This window comes from Wolffia australiana, chromosome 1 (genome assembly GCF_029677425.1).
Source record: "Wolffia australiana isolate 7733 chromosome 1, ASM2967742v1".
Lineage (NCBI taxonomy): Eukaryota > Viridiplantae > Streptophyta > Magnoliopsida > Alismatales > Araceae > Wolffia > Wolffia australiana.
The window spans coordinates 20945321-20970773 of record NC_135835.1 but is presented as its reverse complement, the minus strand read 5'-3'; the positions used below and the strand labels follow the sequence as shown (position 1 = coordinate 20970773).

General features: G+C 40.0%; 1 protein-coding gene across 1 annotated transcript; it reads right to left on the bottom strand.

Moving 5' to 3' along the window:
• Nucleotides 1-527: 527 nt before the first annotated feature.
• LOC144710565 (Protein kinase superfamily protein) lies at nt 528-10679 on the bottom strand. Its single transcript, XM_078584378.1, has 5 exons — nt 10187-10679; nt 9474-9670; nt 9153-9342; nt 2314-2705; nt 528-1067 (listed from the first exon to the last, which is right to left on the bottom strand). Exons 1-5 carry the CDS (start codon nt 10320-10322, stop codon nt 675-677), a joined length of 1308 nt encoding a protein of 435 aa, XP_078440504.1. The 5' UTR covers nt 10323-10679; the 3' UTR covers nt 528-674.
• Between the last annotated feature and the right edge of the window lie 14774 nt (nt 10680-25453).

Below are 25453 nucleotides of genomic sequence, written 5' to 3'. Positions count from 1 at the left end.
TCTCATGGATACACCATTCATCATGAACATATGATTTTTTTTATTTTGATAGAAAACCATGAACATATACAGATATTCTTCTCTCTCATGGATATGTGATTCATTATATATTAACACAATATCCATTCGTCATGCACATATGATGATCTGTACAGCCATTCTTCTCTCTCATGGAAACACCATTCACTGTATATCTAGACATGGTTGTTCTGTTTTGTTCGTTTGAAATGAACAAAAAATTCGCACAAAAGAACTGCACAGGGCCTTGTTGTTTGTTCTGTTCTTTTGAAAAAAAAGAACAAAATTCGCACAAATTCGCTCATTCGCACAAAACTAAAACAAAATTCGCACAAAGTGAACTAAAGAACTGCACACGGGTCTGTGCGATGTTCTGTTCGAATTCGTTTTTGTTCTGTTCGGAAAACCGAACAGAAAGAACTATTCGCACAAAAAGAACAGAATGACCACGTTTATAATATCTAATACAGGATTCATCCATCATACTCATATGATGACTTACTCTTACATTCTTCTTTCCCATGGGTCCGCCATTCATTATATATAATATAATACAGCACTTGGCTACACAGTATCTGCCAAAAAAATAATCATGTACAGGAAAGAGACACCTGAGAGTTTATTATTTGGGGGGGAGGAGAAGAGCTTCCCTCTCTCTACTCAAGGCGCCGGTCCCTCCAATTCTCTCCCCACACCTTGGCCTCCAGCACTGCCCTCTCTCTGTCCACAGCGTTGTCGAGCCCGCCACCCATGGGGCTCTCCGGGCTGTCTCCTCCCTGCACGCCACCCCGGCCCATGCTGGGGGTCTTTCGGTCCTCTCTAACTCTGGCCATTGACGGGCCGGTCTTGCTGGGGTCATAAGTCTGGGAAGCCAAGTAAGACAGGGCTGTCACTACGTCACCGATCAGCGGCCTCGTGGCGGCTTGTTCTTGGAGACACATAGCGGCCACAGCCAGGGCCTGGTAGAGCCCTCGCATTGGGTAAAGCCCTTGCAACAGTGGGTCTGCCATCTTCGGAAACTTCCTCCGATCTTTGAACAAAGGCCGTGCCTGTTTAAATAACCAAATCCTTGAAATTCCTCTACAGAACTAGTAATACAAAGGATTAATCATCCAAACAAGAATCTTTTTCTTTTGCTACTTGAGCAATTCATATGACATTTACCAAAGCTTCTCGTTTAAAACGCTTTGTAATGAATATAGAATCCATTCAAATTAAAGATTCTTGACCCATCTGACAAATATTGGATTCCAATTGAGATAAAAGAAAGATTTTATTATTTTCGTTATTTTAAGGTAATATAACATCTGATTAAAACTAGGTCTACAAAGAACGAATCAACCAAGCCAGAAACTTCTTTTTTTGCTACGTGAACTCGTATGACATTTACCGAAGCTTCTACTTATGGAAGTTGCAATAAAAACATAAATTATTCAAAGTTAAGATTCTTGGTTCATCCAACAATATGATAGGTTGACATAGAGGTAAAAAAAGATGAATCTTCGAGACTATTTCTACAAAGAATGAATCACCCAAACAAGGATCTTTGTTTTGATACATGAAGAACTCGTATAACATTTGCCGAAGCCTCTACTATCAGAAATGAAGAGTTACATAATTTATTCAAATTACAGATTCTTGATTCATCTGACAATAATAGAATGACATAGAGGAAAAGAAATATATAATTCTTTTATCTATATTAATAAAATATAACATTCGCCAAAGCTTCTTTCTTAAAAAAATACAATTTACCAAAGCTTCTACTTTTTGATACAGAATTCAGAATTCATTCAAATCAAATACTCCATTTATCTCATAAAGATAGGATGTCGTTCAGATAAAAACGCATTATGTCTTATCTAACTCATTTGTGACACAGGCTACTACTCGCCGTGCAACTCATTTAATAATGCTGCAGTAAATACGGAATCCATTCAAATTAAAGATTGTGGTTTCATTTGACGACTGCATGGCATAGAGATAAAAAAAAGAATGACATAGAGATATAAAAAAAACGTTTGACGATTTTTTATCTCTATTAAAATACTACGATCCAGTAATTGTGACTCAACAATTGTTCATATGATGGTGTTTGAAAACAATGCATGATAAAACTTTTACTCAGGTTTTTCAGGAAGCAATCGACCAGCAAGAAGAAAAGAAAAAGGTAATTAAAACATTGATAAGAGACCATTAATTTCATATTTCCATTATAGAGTCTTAATCTGTCTCGGAGTTTGTTACGATAGTGATGGTGAGATATATAATTTGAAAAAAGGAAGGAAGACTTACCCACGCGACGAGGTTGTGCTCTCCAGCGGCCCTAGCATTGTCGATGGCCTTGCGACCAGTGATAAGCTCAAGGAGGACGACGCCAAAGCTGTACACGTCAGATTTGAGGGTGAGTTGGCCAGTCATGGCATACTCGGGGGCGCAGTACCCATATGTCCCCATGACACGGGTGGACACATGGGTCTTGTCGCCAACAGGCCCAAGCTTTGCCAGCCCAAAATCCGAGAGCTTGGGGTGGAACCCCTCATCCAGCAGAATATTTGACGACTTGAAGTCCCTATAAATAACTGGGGGGTTGGCTTTGTCATGGAGATACTCCAGCCCTTTGGCTGCACCAGCAGCAATCTTCATCCTCGTGTTCCAGTCCAGGGGCTCCTTGTCTGGCGGAATATCTAGAGATAGAGAGAGAGTCAACAAGATGTGCTTGGCAAATAGTGAAAGTCTACCTTTGGATAAGTTCTAAAATCAAAAAAATACTTCGCACGTTTAAGGATGGCAGTTGGAAGTTGGGTTTGGCTCTCATCAACATCATCGCTGTCGACTTGTCGAGGAATTTTAAGGCTGTTGATGATGAAGACGATTTTATTTAAAGAATCATCAACCCAATCAAGCTTGAGCTGGCCCGGTTGACATTGATGTTGACACCCTTAACCAATGCCAAAGTCAGTGTCAGAGGTCAATGTCGCTGGGATGGCCCAAACCCGGTCATGATCTCCCCCGTTTAAGACAAATGACACTGACAAGGGCTAACAAGTCAATGTCATTGGAGAGAGGAGAGACAAAGAGTTGAGGGAAAAAACTATCAATTATAAAATTAATTGTCCTACCATTGTAATTTTTATCGTCTTCATCATCTGTCTGCCTGTAAAGAGGAATGACGAGGACAATGATGATTAGCCATAGTCCCATCATCATACTCAAGGACAACTGATCCTTGTTGTATATACGTGTTAGCCAAAGGGTTCTGCATGCCTGGATGACACTGATGTGTAAACAGCAGCATTATCGTCACACATCCGGTGATTTTAAATTTTTTTGCCAACGTCATGTAGGGGAAGGCGATTGGATTAGTCCCTGTAAGGCAATTATGATCCACTCTTTCCTCCTGATCTTGATCTGATCGGTCGCTCTGATTGATCTGACCTGTCTGATCATGATCGCCATGACTGATCCAATTTGATCCAATCACGAGGACATATTGTGATCAGATTGGTCAGATCGAACATGTCTGTAACGGTACTCAGGTGGCAGTGCCGTTGATATCCACAGCAGTTAATCATTCTGAAAGGCATGAATTATGACAGCTAAGGACAGAGCAGCGCCAAAGTTTCTGACCATGTACGGTCACGATTAGTTAAACCGATCAGTCACAGTGCCCTAGATATTGATCTATCATCCAATCCAATCGGGTAATGCTTGCTCAATTGTAATCTGATTGTAATTATTGATCCAATCATCAGATTGTGATTGCGATCTGATTGGACTCAGATGTGATCCAATCATATTGGTCTTCCTGATTGACCCCCAACCCCTGACATCATCGTTAACCAGGGTTGATGACATAAACGCAGTTGTAGATTTTTAACCAGAGGATTTATCAAAAATGGCAATTGATGATCACAAACACACCAATCATCAACCGTTCGTCATCCGAATTTGTCAACGGCATCTTCAATTCAATGTGGGTTGGCGACGTTGATCTGACCATTGGCATGTGCCGAGCCCTAGTTAGCCAATCTTGCCATGATCATTGATAAGAAAATGATCAGGGTAATCAATTCTTTGATAACTTATCTACAGAAGACACTTTTGTGCCAAACACAATTGATCATGAGTTGCACTCAAGGAACAACAGAGCAGATCTTTAAGTAATCTTAATATGGGCCAGCATTATTCATAATTAAATGGATTTTTTCCTATCTGGGACAAACTATACATGATTCACTTTTGACATGGGTTTGTTTGGCTTCAGAAGACATGGACCATATAAAACATTAACATATTATAATTTTAGAGTACCAATCACAAGTAAAAAGAAAACTAGGACCAGATAAATAGTGGAGTTCAAACACAAAAAAATCATAAGTAGGTCCCTAGTATGTAGTGTTCACTGATGACAATGACTAGAGGACAAGGATTAATGATAAGTTGGAACCTTCCCCAACATTCATCCTAGCCATATTCACAATGACGAAATAGTCATCATCATTGCCTTGTGTCCTATGATAGGATGATTATGACAATAATGTTTTTGTCATGTCCTGTCATTACCTCTCATCACTCTCTCTCTGTTAACCTCACTTTGATGACCAAAGGCAATGATTGAGTCATCATACTCATTGTCATTCCTCTGCAGCCACAATGAAGATCTTTAAATCGTCAACGTCACTCAAGCTGTGGACAAAATAATCATCATCAATTCGCCATGGCTAGGACAATAATGTACAAATCATCAACTTCACTCAAGCTGTAGACGATGGTGACACACAGTAGTTGTATGCATGCGTTGGCCAATCTAGTATGGTCAAGAATACCAACGATTATAGTAATTAGTTCATTGAAAAATTACCTACGGATGACACGTAATGAATAAATTTTCACCGCCCAGAGTTACACACACGGAACAGTAGAGCATATCTGTTAATAATTTTCTTCCTCAGTTTAAAATGGGTCAACATCATTTCAAACGTTGATCCATGGTTTCTTATCCTGGTTGATCTCATTTTGACTCTTTTCCTCATGGGTTTGGTTTCATTTTAAAACACGCACTGCCACTCAACATTTGCAACAAACAAATTATAGAATCTCAAATACAACGAGTATGCAAGAAAAAACAAAGCAGAGGCCAAACACCTAAATATTTTAAAGATAGTCATTCTCTTATCGTGACGGATGAGAAAAGAAGCTGTAAAATTGATAAGCACCTTCCGAATGCTAATGATATGGATCTCTTGAGAACTTACCAAAAGAAGAAAAGAAGGCTCGTGGACCCAGCACGTGCAAGATGATCAGCACGTGTGAGGAGCTTTGAAATAAGGCGGGAACTAGATGATTCAAATCAAGGCCGTCATTCTATAAATAGGAGGAGGAGAAGGCGGCAAGGGGGGAAAGAAAAACACTCATCTATTGTCGGCGGAGATTCTCCTCGTCAGGCTGCCACGACCGATCCGGCGGGCAGACAGTTCTCTCCATCCCAGGAGAGTCTTCTATTTTCTCTCATCGCTCTGGTGTATGTTCTTGTTTGAACGATTCTTCCTTCCTCGTGAACTCCATATCGGTATTCTCTAAGTGTGATTGGTTGGACCCTGAAGATATTTGGTATTATTGTTTGAATTCCTAGAGTACTTGTTGTTCGGGATTAGGAACCCTAACAATTTGGTATCAGAGCCAGAAATCCTCGGAATCTTTCATGGCAGATTATTGTTCCAACTTTGAGCAACTCAGGCAAGAACAAGGACGAGTGGCAGATGTTCTAGATCATATAATGAAGCAGATAGTAACTCTCAAGGAGAAATCAGAAGATCCATTTCCAAAACTCGTGCCAGATTCTGGACCTGTGAAAAACCTGTTCGAGCAGCGCACTCAAGATTGTAAGGGCAAACAAGATCATTTCAAGAAAGGTGTTCTACCATCATTCCGTGGATCTCAACCAAGAGCCTGGATTGAACGTGTAGAAAGATTCCTTCGAATCCACAATATACTGGATGAAGACAAACTCCATCTGGTGAGGCTACACCTAGAAGATTCCGAGTTGGACTGGTTCATCGACTCTGCAAGGTATTCTGGAATTAAGAACTGGCAAGATTTTAAATTTCAATTTCAAAGAAGGCATGGTTTATCCACTTGTCACAATTCTGAAGCGTTATTCAAATTACGCCAACAAGATTCTGTTCAAGAGTACCAAATTGAGTTTGAGGGGTTAGCAGCTCATAATCCACATTTGGCGCCGAACGTATTAGAAGATGTATACATTGAAGGTTTGAAACCAGAAATTAGGATTGAGGTTTTGAGGAACAGACCATTTGGCATGCAAAAACTCATGTATCTATCAGTCCAAATTGAATATACTCTATGGGACTTCTGGCAAGCAGGACAATTTTCTCCGTATTATACTCATCAAGCACCAAACACTGACAACGTCTTTGGACAATGTGATCACATTCCTGAAAGGATCAAGGAAGTAGAGAAAATCCACGAATTCTCAAGCCTAGATCGAGGGCACAATGAGAGGGATAATAGTGAAAAATGCGCAGTTTCTCCATGGCAAAAGGAATGTAAAACCATCCAAAAAATTTCGGAAGGGGCGCTGCCCCTCACCCCGCCGACGTCCTCGCCAAAGCGCTTATTTTCAGACTGCACATCTGACAAACAAGACTTGAGCAACCATGATATCAAAGGAATGGAAATTCTGGCTGGATATGTTCCCACCAGAATCATGCATCAACAGACAAGGGAAGGCAAGGAGAGTCATATGCAGAGTCTTAAGCTAGAATTTGCTGAACGGTCAACCTTTATCATCCTTCAAAAAAAAACCAAAGCCAAAAATATGAGGTATCAACTACATTGTCATTCCTAAACTTCCATTCAAAATCAATGTTCCCTAGATTTTGGAAGATATGCTGGCCTGATACAATATTACTATCATCAACAGCATGGCACACTAACCTGCGTGTTTGGCATAATTTTCTCACATGGCCACCAGATATTCAGTACCTTATGAATTTATGTCAACTTTTATTAATGCTTCCAATATCACTCATTACAGTTGGAAATTTTGGGGGACAGAAATACAGACAGGGTTACTTGGTTTATGAAAGGCCCCAGTTGAAAGGACTATTGTTTCAACAACTGGACATCGCTATGTTCATACATCAGATTAAGAAATCACATAATACATCGCGGGAGGCATATCTCAGTTCCCCTATGCTCCATCAACCTTATTATGGCACACAGGATTTGTATCAAGATTTTCAAGTTTCTGCTCATGATAATTTAAATGAATGGTTGAAGCTCAGTAAAGACTACATCAGCTTATATCCAACACAGGAAGGGGGTTGCCTTAATGTTTTTCAGAGTGATTTATCAGTTATGGTTAGGGCCCAGCCATTTTACAACGTGATCAACATTCCTCTGTATGAGTGGCAACACATCATTAAGTATGCAGCTTTTTTTAAGCCTTTCATCACGGGCAATCATTATCGAATGTTATTCCATTTCCAGCAGAAAGGAACAGTTTTAAAATACCATCAAGAACTTGAAAGTTTCACTACCTTTATGACATTGTCACAATACTTTTTCAATCTACCAAAATCATGGCTAGAATGCGTCAAAATATTTTATCGTATTCACGTTATGTTGGACAAAGATAAGCTTCATCCTATTGCTGTACATTTGGATGATTGTGAGCTGATCAGGTCCATCGACACTGAAGACAATTTTGGCATGACTAAGGGGCAGAATTTTAAGGCACGCCTTGAAGGCAAATATGCCCCCGGAATCGAAGAAAGAGCTTATCTAGAGGGACTTACAGCAAACATCAGAAGAGAAATTTTGCATAACAGGTCATATGGTTTACAAGAAAGCATGGAGCTTTATACCCGAGCTGAATCAGATTTGGGAAACCTTTACAGAGCACAGAAAATGCCTCCTCCATATGCAGATCTATCTCCTCAAATGAGAAGCCAAAAATACAATATTCCTCTCATGATGCAAGCAGAACAGAGTGGTCGTAATCAATTCAAATATCAACATAACAATAAGGTTGGGTTATCTTCTATTGATCACAATGTAACTGCATTTTCCCTATATGATAAGAACAACCAGTGCAGAAACCTGAAGCTGACAGGTTCTGAGTATCTGCATTGTGAGGATAAAGGTCTTGGTTACTACTACAAGAACCGATTCACACCAAGACACGGTGGCATGGGACATCTAAGCCTCATCTTGATCAGAAAAGTTGACAGAACACTAGTACCGTCTGAAGTGGAAGAGGAGGATTTAAGGCAAACAGATGATGGTCCCTGTAGGGAAGGTCCAGTATTTCTTGCGTGCATTAATCTCTGGTTGGCGCAAAGAACATCAGCAAGATTACTTAAGCTGTAGAAAGAAATGCTGGGATTACCAGTAAAAATTCTGATTGATGCTGGGATAATCACAACTCTGGCATTAGACATGATCAAGTCGGAACAGTTTGATGTAATTCTGTCAAATGGCACTCCACAGTACTCAACGGGTGTATGTTTGGGTGTCCAAATATATTTACAAGGAAAGGATTTTATCCAAGATTCCTCACCATTTTTTATGATATTATGGAAGGGGCGTCCTAATGAAATAAAAGCCAATCCAGACTCATTGTCAGGCAACTATAATTCCAACAGCAGCACTCAGGAGGCCTTAAATTGCACGTGGCTTTTTCGAGGTACATACAAGGCATGTGACACTGGAAAATCCATGACCTATCCTGAAGCATTCCCCTCACGAAGATTCTCTACCTACGACATATTAGTCAAGTGGAATATTTTACCTAATTTTGAAGCCACCTGGGAAGATGATACAGTCCTACACAGGCTATTCCTTACGTTTCAAATTGAGGACAATTTGTCTTCGGGGGAGGGAAGTATTGATAAGCACCTTCCGAATGCTAATGATATGGATCTCAAGAGATCCATATCATTAGCATTCGGAAGGTGCTTATCAATACTGATAAGAAATGACTGATAAGAACAAGTACTCCTAGAGTACTTGAATTCCTAGAGTACTCGTTGTTCGGAAGGTGCTTATCAGTCTTAAATGACTGATAAGAAAAATCGAAAATACAAAAAATTAAGATGGGGCCTTACCGTGCAAGTGATCTTCTAGAGATCCCAAAGGCATAAACTCGTACACCAGAAGGCGCTGATCTCCATCAGCACAGTAGCCGATCAAATTGACCAGATTTGGGTGATGCAGGAGGCTTAGCATAAGCACTTCAACTAAAAATTCACGATTTCCCTGCAGTCCATTCCTGTCTAACTGTTTCACCGCCACAATCTGCAAAAAAAAGGAGCAAAATCTCACCTTCTATGACAAATATCCTCACACGTCACTAATACAAGCGAAAAATAAGAAAAAAACCAAACACAGTCTCAAGAAATTAAGAATAATTTATTCAGGAATCTAACCTGTCCAGTACTCTCCAAACGACCTTTGTAGACCCGACCAAATCCCCCTTCACCCAGAAGACACTCTTGTCTAAAGTTCTTGGTAGCAGCTGCAAGCTCGCGGAAAGCAAAGATTTGCGCTGCAATGTGCGTTGGGCCATCCTTCGGCACCGGAGCTTCTTTTCGCGTCTCAGAAACACTCCGTGACTTAAATTTTTCTGAAAAAAAAAAAAAATAGCAATTCTTGCTTAACCTCCCAAGAAGAACTATAAATAGTCAGTCAATCAGTAGACAACAGACCGATGCCAAAATAGTTGTGTTTCGCTTATAAAATCCACAATCGAAAAATTCCTAGGGAAAATCAAATAACTGCACAGATCTGGCAAACAGCATTAACACGTTTACAACTCAAACTTTGAGAGCAAACACGGAAAATAGTTCAACTGGAGACAAATTTAAGACTTATATGCAACGAATTGCTGGTTAAACCCAGTAAAAAGAACAAGAAATAGAGAGTCAACCCACCGGCTCCGTGTATAAAATCCACTAAATAAACATTCCCAGTAAATCAAATATCTTTCACAGATCTAACATACAGCATTGAGAACGCCAGAGCGAAAACATAGTCAAGAAAAAGAAATCCGACTGAAGGGAATCAAAAAATTGCTCAGTTGGAGAAGAAATTACAACAAGGGAAATACTATCGAGACATAAAAGGGCTAAACCATAATTACCGGAGCCAACTCTAGCCGCATGGTGAGAGTTGGGCGCCGGCGCCGACGAATCTTTCTTCGAATCCCCGGCGGCCTTTGCAGACCCTTTTCTTTCCTTGTCTAACTTGGACGATCCGAAGCACGGGAAGCAGCCCATCACCCGTCAAGAAACCAGCTTGAAAGAGAAATTTCCAATGCACAGAGGAAATCAGACGACTCCCCACCCGTCAACTATTCCCGGCCATGGCGGCGATCACATCTAATCGGAGCTTCATCCACTGCCGGATCTGATCCACGCCCGAAGAACACCAAGAAACCCAACTGGATCAATCTAGAGAGAAGAAAAAGGAAAGGACGGCGACAGATGCAGAGAAGGAAACGCGAGCGAGTATGATAGGGAGAGAGAGAAGACGAGACTAGAGAGAGAAAGAGACAAGACTAGAGAGAGAGAAGAGAGAGAAAGAAGAGAGAGGAAGAGTAACTAGCAAAAGTCAGCAGGGTCGAAACCGCGTTAGAATACGTTCTGGTTTAGCCGTTGATCCTTGTTTATGAAGGGCGAATAGAGATTGCAAATAAACCCTAAATTTATTTATTTTATATTTGTCCTTTTCGGGTCCGTTTTACGAAGAACCTGTGATAGCGGAAAGTTAACGCAAATAAACCCTGTTTTATTATTTTTTGGTTGAACCGTCGATCCTGGTTTTTATAGCTCCTCGAAGAAATACAAATTACATTAAACCCAAGAATTTTATTTTATTTTTGATCTTTAATGTTCTGGTTAAGCCGCTGAATTTGTTAAAAGCTGTCGGAATGAAAATTTCAATTAAACCTTCAATTTTTGTTCGTTTTTAAGATATCCTTTTTTCGCTCTTCTCTAACCCTTGTTTAGGAGGTTTCTTCTGGGTAAGGTAGGCCTACAATTTACGATGAAACCCTAATTTTTTCTTGCTTTTCTAAAAGTGATCTTATTGACTCATTTATTTACGAGGAGTCCGAAAGTTGGGATCGGAACCCGCTGAAATGGCAACACCCCAGAATAGTTATTTTTGGCCAGTTTTATTTTAATTAATTCCGTACCTGAACCCGTTTCGCTTCCTTTTGTAATTTAAATATTGGTTAAACTTATTATTATTTGCAGTCCGCCCAAAAAGCAATTGAAGCCGGCCGAGCCCACTAAGTTTTGGGTGGTCACAAATTGTCCACGTAAGAGTATGGGCTTTTGGAACAAAAGTGTATTAGGATGAGCCCAATGTGAGAGGCCCAATAACTCAGATTAGGGTTTTGTTAAGGATTGCTCAAACATGTATGTTAAGGCCTATTAATGGATGAATAAAATTCTCCATTTCATCTCCATGGTTTTCATCATCAATCTAGTGGATGGTAAAGTTCACTCCAAGGTCACTTTATGTATATCAAGATAGATAGACATATTTGGTTATAACTTTATGTGGGTAGTTTCAACTAGAGGATTAAGCACAAAATTTTGCCATGATAAAAAAAACATAAGCTTGCCGCTTCTTAAATTTGTCTGTCGGTATTGTTTGTTCAGTTCATTCATGTGTTTGAGAAAAATGAACAAATGATTGGAGTCTAGCGAAAAATGGTGATTATGAATATAAATGTATGCATATTGAGATAAATGATGTACACCATTAATGGTATATTGTATAAAAGGGAAGTATGATAAAAATTTGTATAAATAGTAGTATCAATTATTAATTCACAGAAAAATATGGATTTGAGATGTTTGGATCAATATTTTTACAACTTGTTGCATATAAGTGACAATATTTACCTCTTCTATAATTTATATTAACTATAAAATAATGACTAAAAATACATGTAATACGGAACTGAGAATATCAAGTGAACTAGTGCAATGATAAATCATATTATCAAGTTCATATGCAAAGAATGCTATATAAAAATTGAGACGGATATTTATTTTAATTCTTCATTCGTTGGAGTTTGAGGAAGTTTCATGTTGAAGAATTTATAAAAAATTATGTACTTAAGTAATGATGCGTTAAATCTAGTTATTACTGACTAAAAATTGACAGCATAATGTGTACCAATTATGGATACTAAAACAACTACTTTACATCAGTGATCATGTGCCATATATTCATATGAAGTTCACTATATAAAAAATAAAAAATATATGTATTAATCACTCATATAATTTGAATTATTACAGTTTTTAAGTATTTTAATAATTATTTAAATTAAGAATAAGTAAAAGTCTCTTTCAAATTATATATTGACGACAATGCAGTACAAATAGGTCTAGAATGAAGTAATGTCCAATAAATATGGGATATCGGGTAAATATATAATTAAAATTTGAGATTTATTGAATTAAATTAATTATTCAAATTTTGAAATATAAGGACTGCCGATATTAAAATAATGTTTGCATTAATTGATAGATTTAACTAATAATCCTCCCATATTTCGTGCTCATCAAGACCAACTCAAAATCAGCTCATCAAACAAGAGGGACAAGAGGTTGAGACATAAAACTAATGAAAATATCCTTAAATAAAATTATGGTAAGCATATGAATGAAAAATAAGGTTAATATTGATTGCATCATTTATGATCAATTTTCGGTTTTCAACTGGTTTTCCTAGGAATAAGAGATGGTTATGCAAAGAACTAAATACCATGATGTTATGAAAAGAGTCACCAACATAAAAGCTATTTGTATGGGAATGTTTGCTCCTCCCACAAAATTCATTTAACATTTACCTAGCTTCATCGTGTTTATAATTTACTCAATAGGCCATTCAGGTAACTTGTATTTATATGGTGGCTGTGATCAAAGAGTTACCTTGGGAAAGAGGCAGAGGCAAAAAAAAGTATTAGACATGTACCTGTTTAGAAAAATCAAAGTCTTCTTAATCCACATATCATATCACTTAGATAAGGTATGCCAGGTGATAACACCCTAAATTTGGTCTTTATTTCATGCTATTAGCACAATTTTACGCATTTAAAGAGCTCAAAATGGGGTTGTTATCATCTATTTCCATGAAAATACTGTTTCCAAGTGATTTCTGATTTTTCCCTAATTTTTTGTTAATTCTATGAATTTTAAGGGACTTATTTGAGCTTGAAAATGGAAAGTTTAATAATTAATTTCGAGATTTATCAGTACGGGGAGGAATCAGTGAATTTTCTAGAAATTTCTAGGATTTTTTAGGATTTTTCGGGATTTATTTGAAGAAGAAATGCATGTTTTCTAAGAAAAAAGATATATTTATGAGAAAAAAGTGAGTATGAAGATAATTTCCGAACTTTGAAGGCTATTGTTGTGAATTTTCGTTGCAATTACACCCTCAAAACAGCTCTCGGTCGTGGTTGCAGGCGTAAAGATATTATTTAAAATTTTCCAGGGTTTTATTGCAAATGCTTTAATATTTTAGGAAAAAAACAGAGGAGAGAGAATGTGCAAAGGACATCTACACAAATATTTTTGGGCGGCGTCCATGTGTAATCGCGCGGTTTGAAATGGGTTTTTCTGCAAAACGTCCAGAGGAATTATCCGTCTGTCGACGTGGCCTCATCGTGGGCGTCGGATGAGAATCCGACAGCGCTCGAAGAGGGTCAGCGCCGGGAGGTAAGTTCACCGCCTGCACAGCGTGTACAACGCGCACGCACGGGCGGTGACATGGCGCTTGCGGACTCGCCCGTTCTGAGAGAAACGCATGCGCCACGTGAATGTTCAATGTACACCGTTTATTTTCTCACATTTTTTTCTATCCATTTTTATTTTCGCCAGGGGGTACGTGGCGCAACGAGAGTGAACCCGCCTGAAGAAGTTGAAACATTTCCTTCAATAAGAAAACGACACCTCAGCGAGCTATTAGAAAAAAGAAAAAATTAAATAAATGATTTAATCCAATGGCTAATATTGGTTTAAATTCATTTATTCATAACTTTTGATCCATTGAGATGATTTTTTTATGGATCTGCTCGTCTTGATCCCCTCTTTCTATCTGTATGAGTTGAATCATTGAGATCAAGCCTACATTGATAGATAAAAATTAAATACTAATTATGGGTAAAATGGTAATTTTAGCCATTTTACCTAGGTATAAAAGCCGAATTTCGAGAGGAGAGGGTCATTATTGATGGTGCTCTATCACAACTGCAAGACAGAGAGGAGCCCCAGCTTGGATCAACCTATTTGGTACTTTTTCCTTCATTGTATTTGAATTTTTTGGTGTATTTTGGATGTTGTTAGTGGAATCTCGTAATCGTTCTTCTTAATTTCTGTCTGAACTTCTAAATCGCTTGGCTTGAGTGGCATGTACAAGCCCTGACTAGGATTGAGAGGAGAAATTGAGAGATTTACCTGGCTATTCAAGTGCATTTCAAGAAAACTATAAAAAAACATAAAAAGGGTTAACTTTCTAGGAGATTGAATTTCCCATTCCATTATTCAATAGAGTAGTTGTTCCTGAATTATCAAATCTACAGAATCAACCAAAACACATCTAAATATTATTCTTAATCTCTCTAATTGACTTCTTTGATCCTTTCAATTGGATCAATTAATTCAATTTAGAGCCCCTTATTTCTTTTACTTCTCTCATCTATTCTACCCCCCTTTCCAAATTTCTCATCTAATTAGGGTGATTTAATCTCTTTTGAAGATTAAATTAACCCCACTTATGTTCAAATTATTCAAGAATAATATCAATTGGATTCTTTACTAGCTTCCCTTGGACGACACTCGTACTTATCACTACACATCTTAAGTAGAGTTTTTATAAATTTTATTGTATAAGCTAAAATTGACAACGACAAGGGTTTAAAATTGCATAAATTTACCCTATTTTTGGCTTATCACCAGGCATATTCAGGGGCATGGTAGGTGCTGAAATAGCCATGTTGAGACCCCTCAGTGGCTTCCAATAGGGACTGAAGAGTCATTATAAAGTCCAGACTACGGAACAGCCATGTAGACTCCAGGGGCCTCGTGGGTGACGATCACGTGTGTGGCTTGGTTAGTTTGTGTTCTTGTCAAAATTGTTGTTTGTATTCATTTTAAATATGTCCATCAACACACAAAATAATAATCTATTCTTACTAGATCATAATTCTAACAATACGAAAAACAAAACAAAAGATATGATGCATCATTAGGACTAAATAAAAAAATCACGTTGTTAGATATAATTGTGGCTAGAATGTCAAAGGGAATGATAGAGTGATGGAGGGATAGATGGAAAGACTGATAACACAGAATATAGACAGGTAGAACAGTGAAATGATATATTTGCTTTCAAATCATCTATAGAATGATAGCAAGATTGAACAATTGATAGTTCTATACAAAGATACCACAACACTAAAACTATAGAGTCATAGTGTGAAGGATTATGGGAATATAAAATGACATAATATTTAGATGGATAGGCAAAAAAATAATACAGTAGACCAATAAAAAATTATAATGATAGATTGATTAAGTCCTCGTGTGTGTCACTTTCTAGTCTCACCCTAATCATATATGAAGCTTTTTAAGAGACAATTGATGCATTTTGATAACATGATGAATATGTCTATAATTACATGCATTTTATGTGAATGTAAGATTAAATATTTAATTTATCATGTTATTGACTAAAATTTTGAATTAAAACATTTACGCACATTTTGGGTATTTTAACTAACCTTGATTGACTTTGTGTCAAGAAGTATTTTTACTAGTGATAAATAATTTCAAGTTCCGTGTGCGTAGATTAAACCAATAGGAAAAGAGGAAAGGAGTCGCAAGGAGAGAAAAAGGTAAAAAAATAGAAGGGCATTTTACATCATTCCCAATGTATAAATATTATCTTCCTCTCTATATATGCCTCGTTCAGGAAATGTTCAAGCATTAGTTATCCATAAAGATAAGGCTCGGTAGACCTTGGTTGTTCAACATGGTTGAAGTAAGTGTTTTCAAGTCTTTTTCCTTTGCTCATCCTTCTCTTATATAAAATATACCTGATCCTGGAGAAATATAATGATCCAAGTTTAGGAAGAGGTATTGGGGCTTAAGAGACAAGCATAAATACTTTAGGAACCTAGATCAATTCATCGACAAGGTAGTGAAATTTTAAACAAAAGAGTTCCGATATTTTCTAATGCAACATTCCTAAGTAGGATGATTGACTATAGATGTGTCAAGGATATGATGGATTTTATGAACCATAAAAATGATGATAAAAAGATTTGACAAAAATGTTGATGAAGTTATATGTGCTTTATAGAACACATTGTGTAACACGGGAATGATGAACCATAAATTAGAGTTTGAAATTTAGAGTGATTCAATTTTGCCAACCATTATGGTTTGTCTAAGACTTCTGGTTTATGCAGAAATGTTTATAATTTTACTTATGAGCGTGGACTAAGGGTTGAATCCATAGTGAACAAGTATTACATAAGTGGATTTTAATTTTTTAGTTTTTTATATTTATGTTGGAAATTAAATCTAACTCAATGAAATAAACTGGTCAAAAGTAATTCAAAGTAGTTATAGGAAGGTCATAAAAGATTAATCCTATTTAACCTAGGAAGGTCATTGAACAATTTTAGAAAGTTTTCTTGAAGTTTATAATTGAAATACCTTAGCATGCACTTTGGTAGTGTCGGGTGATATTTGATAGAGGTGGCGTGAGTAGGGGATGGAGAAAATGAATGAAATACCACTTCTGATTGTGATGAATATGGTGGCAGATAAACACCAACGAGTGGTCGAATGAGGGCAAAGGATGTGTAGTTATTGATGCTCATGGCAATGACAATGAGGTAGATATGCCCCCACGAGAGATGATGTTTGATGGAGGTGTGCCAGATGGTGAAAACCTAGGCTTTCCGAGATGATAATCTAGAAACAAGGGTGAAGATATGAGCCAAAAAAGATGAATATCCTGCTAACCTCGTCTTCATGTGCCCCAGGGGCCAAGTCGTGATTTGTTTTCACATGCCATGACCTGAACATCACTCCTTCAATCATTTGCTATTGGAGTACAAGAACAGGCCCAAAGGAGATTTTGAATGAGTAAATCACTCTGATAATAATAATTAGGAACCAAATCCAAGGGTAATTTTTTTTAAAAGGATGGGCCTCTAGTTATAGATCCAAGATTTTGGATGGATAGAGGAGGTAAATATGGAACTATCATCAAATTTTCAGCAACTAAAACTCTTTTTGGATCTTTTAAATTTGGAATAATCTTAGCCATCCAATTTTCTCTCTCCTTAAAATTTTATGGCATATTGATAACATGGCACACACTTATAGGAGTTGAAGAGTCAAAAAATTCATTTTAAATATTAAATAAAATTCAAATATCTGTTTTCTCACTTTTTAAAATTGCTTTCTTTATGAATTTAACAGTATAAAATTCCATAACTTTTTTAAAAGGACATAAAATCCAGAATATCATTTTAAAATATAATGAACCCCTTAAAATATTCGAACAAGTCTAAATACGTATTTTGTGATTTTTAAAATTATTTTTATGAAAATTAATATCATAAATTATCTTTATATACCATAAAATCAAGAAAAAGTGTAAATGCATTCCAAAAGTGTAATGAATCATTGCAGCATCGATAACATCGATAGCATTAATTTATGATCATTTAAATGGAAACAAGCACGTAAATGCATGAAAATATTACTAAAAATAACATGATATTTTTTATTATCAATGTTTCATAAGGTTTTAATTTTTTAGAATCCATCACCATCAACATAATATAACGTTAAAATAACAAAAATAAATATTGGTTTGGAATAATATGAATCATTGGTTCTTTGCTCTATCCTCTACTTAGACATCGATTGGATCCTGTTTACTTTGATTGGTCAAAGCATTTTCTTTTTTTTCCTTATCCTTCAGTAACCTGCAATCATGTGCCCTACAAACATAATAATGTGAGAATATTCATTGCGATGCTCTTGATGATCATTAGATTATAATTACATATTAAAATAACTATAGAATATTCCTCCACTCTAGTCAGCTGCATTACAACACATTTATTGGGTATGTGTTAGTGTCACATAATCAAACCTAGAGCTAAGAACAATTCTCAGATTTAACGTGCGTCAACCTCAACCTTGGGCAGGAACATTGAGCATCATTCGCTTGTGCACCAGAAGTCTCTTGAAACAGTTTTAGATTGCTTTGAGGTTAGGGAGAGAGGGTAGGGCTTGGCATGTATCCTCAAAGGGGCATTGTATTATAATGAATATAATTACATTATTGGTCATAGCTGTTACATGGGGGAAGACCAGGGTTAATACAAAAGTAAAGAGATGAGGCACAACACGCACTGTTGGATAGTGGCGCTCTTACGCCTTCAGAGCTGCAACCCCCAAAATGCAATTGGGGGCACCTTGCTACAAGTGTGTCCTCGGGCCAGGCATCGCGTGCATGTGGGTCATGGCCTTTGGTAGATCCTCAGGTTGGTTTTATTGTTGGGTTCTAGAGGTGTTGACATGGATGAATAAATCAAAACATTCTACATTAGAAGACTTGAACGGAATAAAACGACATCATTAAAACCATGAAATGAAGTACCTTTACACGGATCACATCCACGATTTCTTGGATCCCAGAGCGAGCCAAATCGAGCTACTCAAATGTGCATCCATGCAATCTTCGACAAGTTGGATCTCCTCCTTCTCTTTGACAAGCCCAGTTCTACCTCCATCGTTGTCGTTACGCCGTCCCAATCACATCAGACATGGAGAGGGTGTGTGGGGAGAAGGGAGAAGAAGGGGAAGACCCCGTGAACAATTCTGGCCTGGATGAGTTTCGTTCAGGTCCTTCCCCTATTTATACTAAGTGGGTATTTTTCATAAAACCCCCAAAACTGAAGTATATCTTTCAACGTCCAAAAGACCATTTGCATGTGACCCTCTAGGCCCATATATCATTCTAGTTAATGGCTCTACGAGCCCAATAACCTTTATTGGCCTTCCAAATTAATTATGTATATCAACATATGTATTAATTAATGACAAATTAATTTAACCCAATCAATAGGTCGTGTCTCCAACACGTGGGGTGCCAAGCTACACCTCATGTTCTAGAAGATATAAAAGAGTGTGTATCAACTCACTCCTTGAACATGTTCATCATCGATTACCGTATATGTATAATCCCTTATCCACTTGATGCTCCTTGGAAGACTTAGGGTATGGTCAACTACTGTCAAGCCCTAATCGGTCATCCGAGTAGTACTGATGCATTCGGAAATCATCGGAGAACTCTTCTCCAATATTTCACTACTTTGGCCAAGGACTTCATTCCATCATCTTCCTTGAGATGTTACCTCTTATACTGAGGGTGGAGGATCCCATCTTGACCACTCAATCATCTTCGTGAACTTCTTAATGTAACTGAACTAAGACTGTTTAGAATCCCATGATTGGAGACTCGTCGGCCATAGTCAAAGTACAACCGTCCATCCACAAGACGTCTATGGTATCTCAATTCTAAGGACCACTTACACAACCGTGACATGAATCAACCTGATTGACAGTTATGTATAATACCATTCAAGGATTCGTACATATAAATTTAGTGAACTCTTTCCACTAAAGAGCACCCACTATCTATCCTTAGTGTCTCCACACTAATGGCTACGGGACCGGCCATACTCATCATATGAGTGAGACTAGATAGTGCTATTCTATCCAGATACTTAGATGTCCTTATAAAGAGCACCCAAAATCTATCCTCAATGTCTCCACACTAATGGCTACGGGACCGGCCATACTCATCATATGAGTGAGGCTAGATAGTGTTATTCTATCCAGATACTTAGATGTCCTTTTTACGTATCCTTCGAATATGCATGTTTAGAACACATGCTTAAAGACTAGTGATCTCCATATTACGATCTCATCATAATTCACTAAGTCTGATCATGTATTCATGAACTTCATGATAAACATAACACGTGCACTATAATGAATATGTTCTATTATTGAACATGGAACGAGATGTGGAATGTGCGATTGGCTTGTCGGCCACATATATTTTCATCATGTACACCAAACCCCGACGTCCATCTATCGCACTCTTGTGCTTGGTCCTAGCCTTGATGCTCAATGTGGCACCAACAACTGCACTGACACCTCCACCACTTTGGTCCACCCTTACGTTGTCTTGCTCGAGGCCCCGAGCCTTGGTGCCTATGTGACACAACACAACTCCCAAGGGCACCCCATGCCCTATAGTCATCTCGGCGCTCTCTATGTGATGCCTTATTCTCCTGGTGGAATGCCTCCCACCCAAGGCCTTCCGTGCGCAGCACGCACGGCCTGCGTGCACAACTGCGCAGGTAGCGTGCGCACAGTGTATAGTGTTTGTGTTTGTACATCCATAGTGTGCGCAACACCCATGGCCTGCACGCATACACTGCGATTGCACACTATTGAGCACGAGCACATAGTGGGCATTGGATTTAAATATAAGGGTTGGCCGTCACCGCCCGTGATGTGTGTGGTGTCCACACTACAAACTCAGTCTCCTATTGTGAGTCCAAGTACGCAAGCGTATCCTCATCATGCAAGCTTCTGCGCATGAATGTCGCTCACTTTGGGGCTTTACAGTTGGGACCTGGTAATATTTCATACTTTTTAAAAAATACTTTATTTTAAATGGGGACAAGAGAGTTTCTTGATTTCATACCACTAAGTGAGATTTATGGGCACATGCACATGGATGAAAAGAAAAAAATCCCTGCATTCTAAATGTAATAATTGTCATTGAAAAGTGTTGATGCATCCTGTAATACAATGAGGTTCATGATTGGCCCATTACACTTAAAAAATTATGATGTCATAATGGGCTATTCCCTAATGATGGGAGACACAATCATTTGAAGAAAAGAAATTAACAATAGAGCTGGAGGACAGATAACAGTTTCGTCATCCGTCATTAAAATTTCATCATCTGCTTTTGTTCATAGCGATAGACGGATGACTGAACGGTCGTATTTCCATCATTTTTCATTAGTCATCCGTCATTTGTGATGAATGACAAAATTACAGACGGATGACAGAAATGACGAATGACAATATCAAATGAGGAAAACATAAAATTGTGACGAATGACGAGGAGAGGAAGCTGACGATGCCAGTGACAAGCATGATGGCAGTGGCCATGAGCAGCGAGTAGCCAAGGTAGAGGGTGGCAGAAACATACCCACTGCCACTCCGACCACTGCCACTCCTCCACGTAGAGGTGCGTGTAGGTGAGCGCGAGTGACACCTCCGTGCAGACCTTATATTGTGTCATGAAACTTTTGCATGTGTGATTTTTGACAAATTAGCTCCACTATCATGATGGAAACATGTATAACAGTGATGTTCAGTGTGTCGTGTCGGCCATCGGGGTTGTCCTTTCCAGGATAGGCGCAAGGTTAACCTGCGATGCAACGTTAGGTGGGATGGGCGTCCCACTACTGCGTGGGCGGTCAGCGACGATGCTAGCGAGTCGCCGAGCACTAGGGCCTAGAGGGGGTGTCGGGGTCGTACTGGCATCCACTATCTAGATGTACCAGACCTGTGGGTCGGGTGACTCGTACCCATTTGCGATCGCCTCATCAGCACAGTAATCGTCGTTGGGTATCGGGTCTAGTTCTCCATTCTGGTCCTTCTCGGCCTCTCCTGTATTGATCAGGAGGGCCGAGGACGAACATTGACTAGCTTGGTGTCCTTTCCCTTGGCACTTGAAGCATGTGAATGGTGCTTGATTGACGGCGGTGCTACGGGCCGGAGTGTTGCTCATGACAGCCCGATCATGTGGGGTTGAACCCACAGAGGTGGGGGGGGGGTGATTCCTTGCTCCCTAGTGTTTTGGGAAGCCCGAATGGTAGCGGGCGGTGGGTGTGAGCGGGGGTGGCTCGAGGCGTGGTGTGAGTGGCGTGCGCGGCGGCTTTGTCGCCCGGATGCTCCATGTGCTCCACCAAGTGGTGGGCTTCGTCGACCTCGACAGGGTTGCACTTAAGAACCTCATGGGCTACGCGGGTCCTCCATGAATCGACATCACATCCAACACTCCTCGAATGCCTCTATGTATTCTGTCAGGGTGAGTCGACCTTGCCGAAGGTCAAGCCAAGTGAGGAACAGTGACATCTGGTACTGTCGTGGCACGTACTAAATTATCAACTTCAACGCCGTTTCGGCCCAGGACGTGATGGGCCGTTCTCAGTGCTCGGCGGCGACATGCTCATTTTCCCAAAAGATCTTGGCATGTCTGCCAAGTCTCGTCTCCGCATATTCAACGCACAAGTCATCGTCCATGCGGTACCATCGAAAGTAGGAGTTCATGCTCGACTCCCAATCAATGACTCCTTGGGTTTTTACGACCCCTCGAAGACGATGACGTCGGCACACACACTCTTCTGGATCTGAGCGCCGTGCTCTTCTCGTCGGCGTTCTTTTTCGTCCGGGCACTAGGTGATCCTCGTGACATGGGTCGACATCATCCCAATGTCGGGGATGACCATCGCGCGACGCGCGGATGTCGTGCACGTACTGGGAAACCTCATTAGGTTCCTCAAACCATCGGAGTTGGGGCAGGACGTAGTTTTCACAGCATGCCAGTGGATCAGCATCATGCCTACGATCGTGGGGTCGGACGTGGTCGTCCTGGTGGGCCGGTAGGTCGACATCGTTCTTACAATCATAGTGCAGGATGTATTTGTCCTAGTGGGCCGGTCGGTCGACCTCGTATCCTCGGCCGTGGCTGGGAATGTGTTCGTCTCGACGGGCTGGTAGGTCGGCTACATAACCACGGTCGCCAGTCGGTCGGCCGTGTAACCACGGTCATCGCGCCAGACAAAGTCGTCTTGGCAAGCCGGTAGGTCGACCTCGTGTTCTTGATCGTGGGGCGGGTCAGTCGATATGTTGGGTAACCACGATCCTCGCGCCAGACGTAGTTGTCTCAGTGGGCCGATATGTCGGCCTCGTACCCTCGATCATGGTGTCGAACGTGTTCACCTTAGCGGGCTAGTAGGTTGGTGATGTAACCATGATCGTCATGTTGGACGTAGTCATCTCGGCGGGCAAGAAGGTCGGCCTCAGGTCTTCGGTCAAATGGCTGGACGTATTCGTCTCAACGGACTGGTAAGTCAGACTCGTACCCATGGTCTTAGAGTCATCCCATGGGTATCGTCTATCCCCGTCACGGACGTCTTGTGGATCGCCTGTGCGGCACCGATCTCGAAGCTCCTCGTCTGGCCTCTAGTCGTGCTCCTTGTACTTGTCGTCGTCGTAGGGGCTCCTCGGGCAATCTAGGTGTTGCCTGACCTGGGGCGGGTGGCGGGCTCGCTCTTGAGCCACAAGCACCGGTACGGCGTTGGGTACTAGAGGTGGTGGGTGCGTGAGCATCTGATCCACGCGCTGCGATGGCGGCCATGGTACGGAGATACACCCTTGCTCCTCGGACTGATACTCTTGGGGTCGGTGCTGTTGGCGCGATCTTCCTCGGCTGCATCATGCTCCTCGGTCGCATGCGGCGGCGGCCCGGGGTGTGGCCTTGTCAACGGGAGCTTTCCCATGTGGGTGATGACTCGTCATCGTCCTACCCTCGTCGTCTCTAGGTGACAAGACACCTAGTGACCGCGGGGAGCTATTTGGAGACCTTCGATGTCCATAGTGGGCTCGAGTGTGATCATATGGGCTAGGGGGTCCGGCGTCACCCGCATCGGCGGGTGCGGTCTGTGCGGGCTCCGTAGGTGGCTGTGGTGGGTTGCCTACGGGCGTGGCAGGACAGTCTTCGGAGAGGGCCGTGGGGTGTCTGCTCTCGTCGGGAGACAGTTCGGAACGTCGCGGGAGGTAGAACCTCCGTGTTGGGCTGATAACACACAAATTCAGTGGTAAAATGATATAAATATGTGTTATCTGGGGGTATTAAAGTGATCTAAATGCATATTCTCATATTCAATCATCATTTATCTGCATTAGAACCACTTATTGAGCACTAAATCAAAACGAAGTTAATTTGGTGCGTATATGAATTTTCTGATTTTCTTTGGGTATTCTTCCAGGATTTTTTGTTATCAGAATATATTTATGTATTTTTCAAAAGGCTTATTTGGGTCTAAATATTTTAGATGATAGGTTTCAGCAGGAGATTGGATGATTTTGGAGGGAAAAATTCAAAGAAAGAAGAGCCAAAACGAGCACAGAACTCTTGTAATGAAGGGACGACAAGGGCAAAAGGGGAAGTGATTTTTCCCTTTCACCCAAGGTACTTAAACCCTTTTTTTTATTTTCTCTGCCCCCATTCTAGAGTCTTCCATCCACAGCTGAGCAGTCAGAGGAGGAAGTTCTTGGACCAAACAAAGTTCTGAGTTTATTTCATTGCATTTTCTGGTCTTGATTTCTAGATTGTATTCTTCTAAATCGCCTTGGCTTGGGCGAAATGTTCTGGCCCTTTCTAGGAATCGAAGCTGATTTTGCTTGAGATGAATATTGAGCCCTGAAAACAAAAATGAACTAAAAATTAGATAGATTTCATTTCCTTCTAGTTTAAAAATTAGACAGCTCCTAAAAACTCTTGAGAAAATTTAATCAGCTCCTATATATATTATCATTCCCACTTACATTATCTTAGTCCCTACTCTATTTCTGATTTCTTGATCTTGATTTCAAGATCACGAAACCTAAATAGATATCTCACAAATACAATCCTAATTTCTTTTTCCGTATCCTGAGGTTCTTGATCTTCTTGACAAGATCAAGAAATCCAGATAGGAATCACTCATCCTATTATCTCCTATATATTCCTCTCCCAAATTCAACTCAAAATCCACTAATCAGATTGAACATCTCATTACCTACTAAGCCTCTCTTGGACGATCCCCGATATTCACACTATACATATAAGTATTGGGGTAAACTTATAAATTGAATTGCATAATCTGAATTGTACAATGACATTAATTAAGGCATCTTAATCACCCAAAAATTCAGCTTATCATGGGCCTTCTGACTCGATCACATTTCTATGGCCATATCCCTAGGGTACCTAGATGGGTTTTCGAAATACGATGCGATGCGGAATGATGCCGATGAGGCGACTGAGACGTGTTGTGAGGGACCACAACCTGGCTATGATACCAATTTGATGTTGAACATCGTCTAGGACGTCGTCCGGTCAGCACTGAGTATGATGGCTTGGTACTGATAAAGGGGTAGGGGTATCAAACGTCGATGGTATCATCGTCCGATGGATAAATCCTAACGGGTGGATGTGA